At 42.5% G+C, this 10,000-nt stretch overlaps 2 protein-coding genes across 2 annotated transcripts in view; one reads left to right on the top strand and one right to left on the bottom strand.

Annotated features, from left to right (window-relative positions):
* LOC116975656 (gamma-crystallin S-1-like) overlaps positions 1-5,314 on the top strand; it is a 5,367-nt gene extending 53 nt beyond the window's left edge. The window contains exons 2-3 of the mRNA XM_033024984.1: positions 3,506-3,766; positions 5,039-5,314. Coding sequence (XP_032880875.1) covers positions 3,506-3,766; positions 5,039-5,314 — 537 coding nt within the window. The remainder of the gene's footprint in view (positions 1-3,505; positions 3,767-5,038) is intronic.
* LOC116974956 (gamma-crystallin S-1-like) overlaps positions 1-10,000 on the bottom strand; it is a 131,784-nt gene that overhangs the window by 84,468 nt on the left and 37,316 nt on the right. The window lies entirely within an intron of this gene.

Raw genomic sequence — 10,000 nt, 5'->3', positions numbered from 1 at the left:
GATGAGTTGAATGTGCAGATAGCTATTAATGAATATGATATAGTTGGGATCACGGAGACATGGCTCCAGGGTGACTAAGGCTGGGAGCTGAACATCCAGGGATATCCAATATTCAGGAGGGATAGACAGAAAGAAAAAGGAAGTGGGGTGGCGTTGCTGGTTAGAGAGGAGATTAACGCAATAGAAAGGAAGGACATTAACTTGGAGGAAGTGGAATCGATATGGGTAGAGTTGCGAAACGCTAAGGGGCAGAAAATGCTAGTGGGAGTTGTGTACAGGCCACCTAACAGTAATAGTGGAGTTGGGGATGGCATCAAACAGGAAATTAGAAATGTGTGCAACAAAGGTAAAACAGTTGTAATGGGTGACTTCAATCTACATATAGATTGGGTGAATCAAATTGGCAGGGGTGCTGAGGAAGAGGATTTCTTGGAATGTATGCAGGATAGGTTTCTAAACCAACATGTAGAGGAACCAACGAGAGAGCAGGCTATTCTAGACTGGGTATTGAGTAATGAGGAAGGGTTAGTTAGCAGTCTTGTTGTGCATGCCCCCTTGGGCAAGAGTGACCATAATATGGTTGAGTTCTTCATTAGGATGGAGAGTGACATTGTTAATTCAGAAACAAGGGTTCTGAAATTAAAGAAAGGTAACTTTGAGGGTATGAGACGTGAATTGGCCAAGATAGACTGGCAATTGATTCTTAAAGGGTTGACGGTGGATATGCAATGGAAGGCATTTAAAGTCTGCATGGATGAACTACAACAATTGTTCATCCCAGTTTGGCAAAAGAATAAATCAGGGAAGGTAGTGCATCCGTGGATATCAAGGGAAATCAGGGATAGTAACAAAACAAAAGATGAAGCATAAAAATTAGCCAGAAAAAGCAGACTACCAGGGGACTGAGAGAAATTCAGCAGAGGAGGACAAAGGGCTTAATTAGGAAAGTGAAAATAGATTATGAAAGAAAATTGGCAGGGAACATAAAAACTGACTGCAAAAGTTTTTATATATATGTGCAGAGAAAAAGATTAGTTAAAACAAATGTAGGTCCCTTGCAGTCAGAAACCGGCGAATTGATCATGGTGAACAAGGACATGGCAGACCAAATGAATAACTACTTTGGTACCGTCTTCACTAAGGAAGACATAAATAATCTTCTGGAAATAGCAGGGGAAACATCAGGTCAAATGAGATGGAGGAACTGAGATGGGATCGAAGCACATTTGGAAAGTGGTGAATTCATTGGACAAAGTCAGCATGGATTTATGAAAAGTAAATCATGTCTGACGAATCTTATAGAATTTTTCGAGGATGTAACTAGTAGAGTGGATAAGGGAGAACCAGTGCATGTGTTATATCTGGACTTTCAGAAGGCTTTTGACAAGGTCCCACATAAGAGATTAGTATGCAAACTTAAAGCACACGGTATTGGGGGTTCAGTATTGATGTGGATAGAGAACTGGCTGGCAGACAGGAAGCAAAGAGTAGGAGTAAACGGGTCCTTTTCAGAATGGCAGGCAATGACTAGTGGGGGTACTGCAAGGCTCAGTGCTGGGACCCCAGCTATTTACAATATATATTAATGATTTGGACAAGGGAATTGAATGCAACATCTCCAAGTTTGCAGATGACACGAAGCTGGGGGGCAGTGTTAGCTGTGAGGAGGATGCTAAGAGGCTGCATGGTGACTTGGAGAGGTTGGGTGAGTGGGCAAATGCATGGCAGATGCAGTATAATGTGGATAAATGTGAGGTTATCCACTTTGGTGGCAAAAACAGGAAAGTAGGCTATTATCTGAATGGTGGCCGATTAGGAAAACGGGAGATGCAACGAGACCTGGGTGTCATGGTGCACCAGTCATTGAAAGTAGACATGCAGGTGCAGCAGGCAGTGAAGAAAGCGAATGGTATGTTAGCATTCATAGCAAAAGGATTTGAGTATAGGAGCAGGGAGGTTCTACTGCAGTTGTACAGGGCCTTGGTGAGACCACACCTGGAGCATTGCGTACAGTTTCGGTCTCCTAATCTGAGGAAAGACATTCTTGCCATATAGGGAGTACAGAGAAGGTTCACCTGACTGATTCCTGGGATGACAGGACTTTCATATGAAGAAAGACTTAATAGACTCATAGAAACATAGAAACATAGAAATTAGGTGCAGGAGTAGGCCATTCGGCCCTTCGAGCCTGCACCGCCATTCAATATGATCATGGCTGATCATCCAACTCAGTATCCCGTACCTGCCTTCTCTCCATACCCTCTGATCCCCTTAGCCACAAGGGCCACATCTAACTCCCTCTTAAATATAGCCAATGAACTGGCCTCGACTACCCTCTGTGGCAGGGAGTTCCAGAGATTCACCACTCTCTGTGTGAAAAAAGTTCTTCTCATCTCGGTTTTAAAGGATTACCCCCTTATCCTTAAGCTGTGACCCCTTGTCCTGGACTCGGCTTGTACTCGCTAGAATTTAGAAGATTGAGGGGGGATCTTATAGAAACTTACAAAATTCTTAAGGGTTTGGACAGGCTAGATGCTCGAAGATTATTCCCGATGTGGGGGAAGTCCAGAACAAGGGGTCACAGTTTAAGGATAAGGGGGAAGTCTTTTCGGACCGAGATGAGAAAATCATTTTTTACACAGAGAGTGATGAATCTGTGGAATTCTCTGCCACAGAAGTTAGTTGAGGCCAGTTCATTGGCTATATTTAAGAGGGAGTTAGATGTGGCCCTTGTGGCTAAAGGGATCAGGGGGTATGGACTAGAAGGCAGGTACAGGATACTGAGTTGGATGATCAGCCATGATCATATTGAATGGCCGAATGGCCTACTCGAAGGGCCGAATGGCCTACTCCTGCACCTATTTTCTATGTTTCTATGAATCTGAGGGGGGAAATTTTTCACACAAAGGGTGGTGGATGTACGGAACAAGCAGCCAGAGCAGATAGTTGATGCAGGGACAATTGTAAAATGTAAGAGACTATTAGATAGGTACATGGATACGACAGGTTTAGAGGGCCAAACGCAGGAAGGTGGAACTAGTGTACATGGGGCATGTTGGTCAGTGTGGGCAATTGGGCTGAAGGGCCTGTTTCCATACAGTATCACTCTATGACACACATGATGGCTCCAGGCTCATCAGTCTAATCCTGTGACAGTTCCTGAACTGCTTTGTTTAAAGAACAATCAAAGTGAATAATAAAGCAAAATTGAAAGAATCCATGATGCACCAATATCTTTCTGGTGTTTCTCTACAATAAGTGTAAAAAACGGATGGTGTTGCTTTTTGCTGATGTTCAAAGCTGAATCATCAGAATAATAAAAATGCCCAACTGAGGCTTTTCTCCCCCAGAGTATAAATACCCTCTTGTGTGCAGCAGTGAAGCATTCAGTTGTGTACAGAACTAACTGAGTTCAAAATGGGAAAGGCAAGTTCAACTCGGGATTTAAAGCATATTTGAATTCTTCACTGAATGCCCCCGCATTTGAGCAATTGATAACTTACAGGCATATCTCTTCCCACAGATCATCTTCTACGAGGACAGGAACTTCCAGGGCCGGCACTATGAGTGCAGCACCGACTGTGCCGACCTGTCCCCTTACTTCAGCCGCTGTAACTCCATCCGTGTGGACAGTGACTGGTGGGTGGCGTACGAGAAACCCAACTACATGGGGTACCAGTATGTCCTGAACAAGGGGGAGTATCCTGACTACCAGCGCTGGATGGGATTCAACGACAACATCAGGTCCTGTCGCAGCTACCCTCATGTAAGTAAAACTTCATGACTGAATTCTGGGAATTGCTGACTATTTCTAGCAACTGTGGTGCTTGGAGTCACTTGTCATAAGTTTTACTCTGCTTATCACTCATTGTGGCACTCCATCAGTTAGACTGCATTCTTGCAATGTAAGCCATGACTCAATCCTCCTACCTGTGAAAAATAATTTAACTATTGTGCTATTTATGAACTGTTTTGTACATGTACACATCTATTGATAGAGGATTGATTCATAATATATGGAACTGAAAAGTAATTTGTCGGCGAGAACATTGAGAGACGAAGAAATCGAACTGATGCCTTCCTTGGATCTAATTTAATAGATTAAGCAAAGGGACACTTGCCTTAAACATTGTCTGAAATCACAGTTCCCAATATCATTTGACCCAAAGATAGACATTAAATGCTGAAGTAACTCAGCGGGTCAGACAGCATCTCTGGAGAAAAAGAATAGGTGACGTTTTGGGTTGAGACCTATCTTCAGATATTATTTCTCTACAGAAATGCTGAGTTACTCCAGCTTTTTGTGTCTATCTTTGGTTTAAACCTGAATCTGCAGATCCTTCCTACACATTTGGACATCTCATGTCCAAATTTGAAAATGTCTCACTGTCCCCCTCAGATGCTGAGTCCAACTACTTGAATCTTCAACTGAACTTGATGGGTTGTCCTTTAAGGGACCCATCGCTAATAAGGCACTACAAAACATTTGCTTAAGAAGGAGTCTATTGAATGATTTTACATTGCAAGACTTTTTTTGCAAGTCTCATAAAAAGCTGAAAATGCAGTCATTGGGATCAATGGACACTATGAAATCTTTCTTACTAATGACTCCATCCTATGATGTCTTTGAAACTTTGGCCTGGTAATTGCCCTCTTTGCTTTTACATTCTCTGATCAAATAATTTCTTCGTGACACAGAACACCCTGTAACTTGCACCAGTCCTGAATTTACAGCTCCAATCACTTCATTAGTTTCTGTCACAAATTACATGAGTAGTGTGTGATGAATTCAGCCAGCCAGCTACTTCAGGAAGTCTGAAGAAGGGTCTTGACCAAAAACATCACCCATTCCTTCTATCCAGAGATGCTGCCTGTCCCATTAATTACTCCAGCATTTTGTGTCTATGTTCAAGAGATGATGGAAGGTATCTCTTGATCAGAAACTGTCCTGTATCAGCTTTGTCTCAGCAGAAGGTTTTATTTTCAGACATTGAACATTGGTTTCATCAGTGCAATTATAATCTTCTTACTGTTACAGAACCGAGGAGGCAACTACAGGATGAAGATTTACGAGAGGCCGGACTTTGGAGGACAGATGATGGAATTCATGGACGACTGTCCCTCCGTGTACGATCGTTTCCGTAACCGTGACATTCACTCCTGCCACGTGATGGATGGTCACTGGACCTTCTATGAACAGCCCAACTACAGAGGCCGACAGTACTTCATGAAACCCGGGGAGTACAGGAAATACAATGACTGGGGCGGCTACAACTCCACCATCGGGTCTTTCAGGCGCATGAGGGATTTTTAGATGGTTCTTGCTAACATGATTCTGCCTTTCAGAAATGTTCATAAGAAAAATAAAACTATTGTATAAAAACTTTTGTGCAAACAATTTTTTTGATTTATGTTAAAATCAATAGCTAATGACTGGAAATTTCAGAATTAGAATCAACTTCTCTTTGACTTCAGCAAATATTTCAACCATTAAGGCAGATTATAAATTCATGTTTTAATCATTATTGATATTTTATATTCATAAAGGTAAAAATCAAATTTATTTTAATGATTGCTGGCTATTCCTAGGAACAAAGTTAAAGGCAGCCTTGTCCATAGGCTTTAGGACTTAAAATCCAGCACTTGAATTGTGTAGAAGGAACTGCAAGTGCTGGTTTACACTGAAGATAGACACAACATGCAGGAGTAACTCAGCGGGGCAGGCAGCATCTCTGGTGAGAAGGAATGGGTGATGTTTCGGGTCGAGACCCTAATTCAGACTGAAGAAGGGTCTCGACCTGAAACATCACCCATTCCTTCTCACTAGAGATGATGCCTGTACCGCTGGGTTACTCCAGCATTTTGTGTCTATTTTCAATTAAATTGAGAATTATGGGCAGGATTTAAATTGCATTCAAGCCCAGCTACCAATCCAACAGATGTCCGCCAACAAGAAATAATATCGATAACACATCAGACAACAGAAATTTAGTGGAATCCACTTCCACTGCTAGCTACATTTGAGGGAGAAATAGTTGTCTGGTGCAATGTTGAACAATCATAACTGATAGATTGCCAGTGTTTAAGAAGGAACTGCAGATGCTCGAAAATGCTGGAGAAACTCAGTGGGTGAGGCAGCATCTATGGAGCGAAGGAAATAGGCAACATTTCGGGTTGAGACCCTTCTTCAGATAGATTGCCAGCTTTATTTGTTGACTGTGCTGCTCACTGTAAGCCAGTTGCAAAACTCGGATAGTATTTTTGTCTACTTTATAGATGGAATCTGACAACAAGTTTAATCCTGGTTATGCTGTAATCTGGAAAATGGTACTTTTCATAGAGATAAATTCAAAGCAAAGTGTTTTGATAAACATTCAATAGAGAAATTATCAATCCTAGGTTCGATCCTGACTACGGGGACTGTCTGTATGGAGTTTGTTCGTTCTTCCCGTGACCTGCGCGGGTTTTCTCTGGGATATTCGGTTTCATCCCGCACTCCAAAGACGCACAAATTTGGCTTGGTAAAGTTGTCCCTGGTTTTGTAGGATAGAGCAGGGATCACTGGTCGACGCGGACTTGGTGGGCCCAAGGGCCTGTTTCCGCGCTGTATGTCTAAACTAAACGGAGAATCTGGGGAGGGGAAGAGGCTCCAGATGGCTATGGCTTCATCTTAGTTATTTTGGGAGCTGAACAGGGCAATGACAACTTGCATGAATTCAGCACCTTTAACGCAGTAAAATGGCTCAGGTATTCCTCAGCACCATTACCAAACGCAACTGGAAACAGAGCTTATTTATGATCAGAACTGATGACTAGAAAGTTGATTGAAGAGGTCGAACTATAAAACAACTGCGCGGAGGCAAAAATGTTAAAGGGATATAGGGGTTTAGGAAGGAAATTACTTTGTTTGGAACCTTGACAGCAGAAAGATAGATGACCAACTGTAGACAATAGACAATAGACAATAGACAATAGGTGCAGGAGTAGGCCATTCGACCCTTCGATCCAGCACCGCCATTCAATGTGATCATGGCTGATCATCCCCAATCAGTACCCCGTTCGTGCCTTCTCCCCATATCCCCTGACTCCGCTATTTTTAAGAGCCCTATCTAGCTCTCTCTTGAAAGCATCCAGATAACCTGCCTCCACCGCCCTCTGAGGCAGAAAATTCCACACTCACCACTCCCTGTGAGAGAAAGTGTTTCCTCATCTCCGTTCTAAATGGCTTACTCCTTATTCTTAAACAGTGGCCCCTGGTTCTGGACTCCCCCAACATCGGGAACATGTTGCCTGCCTCTAATGTGTCCAAGCCCTTAACAATCTTATGTTTCAAAGAGATATCCTCTCATCCTTCTAAACTCCAGCGTGTACTAGCCCAGCTGCACCATTCTCTCATCATATGACAGTCCCGCCATCCAGGGAATTAACCTTGTAAACCTACGCTGCACTCCTTCAATAGCAAGAATGTCTTTCCTCAAATTAGTGGACCAAAACTGCAAACAATACTCCAGGTGTGGTCTCACTAGGGCTCTGTACAACTGCAGAAGGACCTCTTTGCTCCTATATTCAATTCCTCTTGTTATAAAGGCCAACATGCCATTCACATTCTTCACTGCCTGCTGTACCTGCATGCTTACTTTCTTAGACTGATATACAAGGACCCCCAGATCCCGTTGTACTTCCCCTTTTCCCAACTTGACGCCGTTTAGATAGTAATCTGCCTTCCTGTTTTTGCTACTAAAGTGGATAACCTCACATTTATCCGCATTAAACTTAATCTGCCATGCATCTGCCCCCTCCCCCAACCTGTCCAAGTCACCCTGCACTCTCATAGAATAATTATGATTATAAATGGCTATAAAGGCAGATTTTAGAGAATGCAGCGTGTATAGTTGTGAGGCTGGATGCACTAGATGTGGGAAGGTGTTGAACGTAAAGGTGAGAACTTTAAAAATAATGAATCTGACCCAATAAGGAGCTAATTGGGTCAGATTGGGCAAGTTGTTTGGTGTACTGTTGTTCTGGGGGAAGCAAGCAGAATTATTTTTGAGTTGATGCTGAGGTAAGGGGAGGGCAGAAAACTAAAAACACATTCCAGTAAACCTCTCTTGCACCCTCTCCAAAACCCCCACATCCTACCTGTAATGGGGCGACCTGAACGGCACACAATACTCTAAATGCGGCCTAATCAAAGTTCTGTAAAACTGCAACATGACTCTTCCACACAATGTCCCATCCGTTCAATTAATAGGAGGATACAGCTTGACACAGACTCTTGGGGCAACTGAGCCCACACTGGCCATCCATCATCTGTTCCCACTTGTTCCAGGTTTTCCCGCTTTGCATCCACTCCCTACACACTGGCGATCTTCTTATTCTTGCGTATGGCGTGCACAGCCTAAAGTTGTAGGACAACTTGTTCTGTTTGATCTTATTTGATTGTACACGCCAAGTTGATTGCATTTGTTGAAACAGGGCAGGCCACATGAAGGTTGCAATCTCCCACCCCACACTGGCGATAATTTACGGAAACCAATTACTCTGCAATCCCGTACGTGGGGGCAGAGTAACTCATGTGGTCACAGGAAGAACGACACTGCCTCGAGGTCTGGATTGAACCGGGTCTCCAGGGCTATTGGGCAGCTGTGCTATTGTGCCGTCCATACCATAGGCATTTTTTACCACTCTATCTACTTGTGTGGCTAGTTTCGGGGAACTATGGACTTGAACCCCAAGGTCTTTCTGTACATCAATGCTGTTAAGGGTGTAGTGACAGATTTTTACATCGTTTCAAGGATATTCTTCTGCCACTTTAATTGAAGACAGGGGATCAGAAGATAATCGATATGCACCCACGAGCTCTCCACGAAACATTCAATGCCGTTGAAAGACGAATCTTCCAAACACAGTTTCTTGATTAATAGTTTCTTTACTGTAGTAGTAAAAACAGTAAGATATTCATCCAAACTTCTTCTTGTATAAGAACATTTTAATTAAATCATGGTCATGCTAGTGCATGGTCGAAAGATATGATCTCCCCCCATTCTTCTTCAAACTAAACTAACTACTAGGGAGTCTGCGCCAGAATCCTAGCCACAAACACGCCTCAGACTACGTATAAATCCTACCCACATAATTACAGGCAGATAAAAAAATAAAGGTACATGATTACAGTTATAATATACTGAGTTAAGCTAAATGGCTATTACACGCCGGCCCCTAATTATTCTGAGTATATAACGAGGCAATTGCTAATAGACATTAGAAAAATGTAGCTATAAAAGCTTAACATATATCAAAAAAAAAAAAAAATAGCATGCATCATATATCAGCATTCAGACTTCTTCAGCGATTCTTCCATCTTCACCTTCGCCGCCTAGAAGCAAGCACAACTTGGTTATTGGTCTTAATAAAACATTATTCTTAGTCTGAAGTCATACTGTACGCAGCAAACCCTTAACGTCAGGCAGGATCCAAGTATATAGTCCAAATCTCAAAAGTACAAAGTTTTGACAGCATAAAACGTCTTCCTCCATGTCCGATCAATTCATGGATATGTCGTAACAATAATGTTGATATGTGAAAGTCCTTGGAGTGAATAATAGTAAGATTAAACGAGAACTTACCAGTTCGAAGTTTGATCATTATTTTATGAGTACGTTGAGGGAATACGTGAAGAACCCCGCCAGGACGCATGCGTGTCCTTCTTCAAAGCAGCGGTGTGAAATCACAGATAACTGTAATGACTAAACATAGTAAGATTAGAGAACAAGATACCAGTTGAGTATATAATCAAGGGTGGGAGCGGAGGGCACGTAATCCCTCAACGTACTCCTCATAAAATAATGATCAAACTTCGAACTGGTAAGTTCTCGTTTAATCTTACTATTTTACTTCGGAGTCACGTGAGTGACTACGTGAAGATTTTAAAGCTCTGTGATTCCATGCCGTGGAAACGAGTCCATGCATCACATCTGCCTTGGTTATGGGGAGAATAGTG

The sequence above is a fragment of the Amblyraja radiata genome, chromosome 7, assembly GCF_010909765.2.
Source record: "Amblyraja radiata isolate CabotCenter1 chromosome 7, sAmbRad1.1.pri, whole genome shotgun sequence".
Classification (NCBI taxonomy): Eukaryota; Metazoa; Chordata; class Chondrichthyes; order Rajiformes; family Rajidae; genus Amblyraja; species Amblyraja radiata.
Note: the sequence above shows the minus strand (reverse complement) of the source record. Positions and strands in the feature narration are given on the sequence as shown.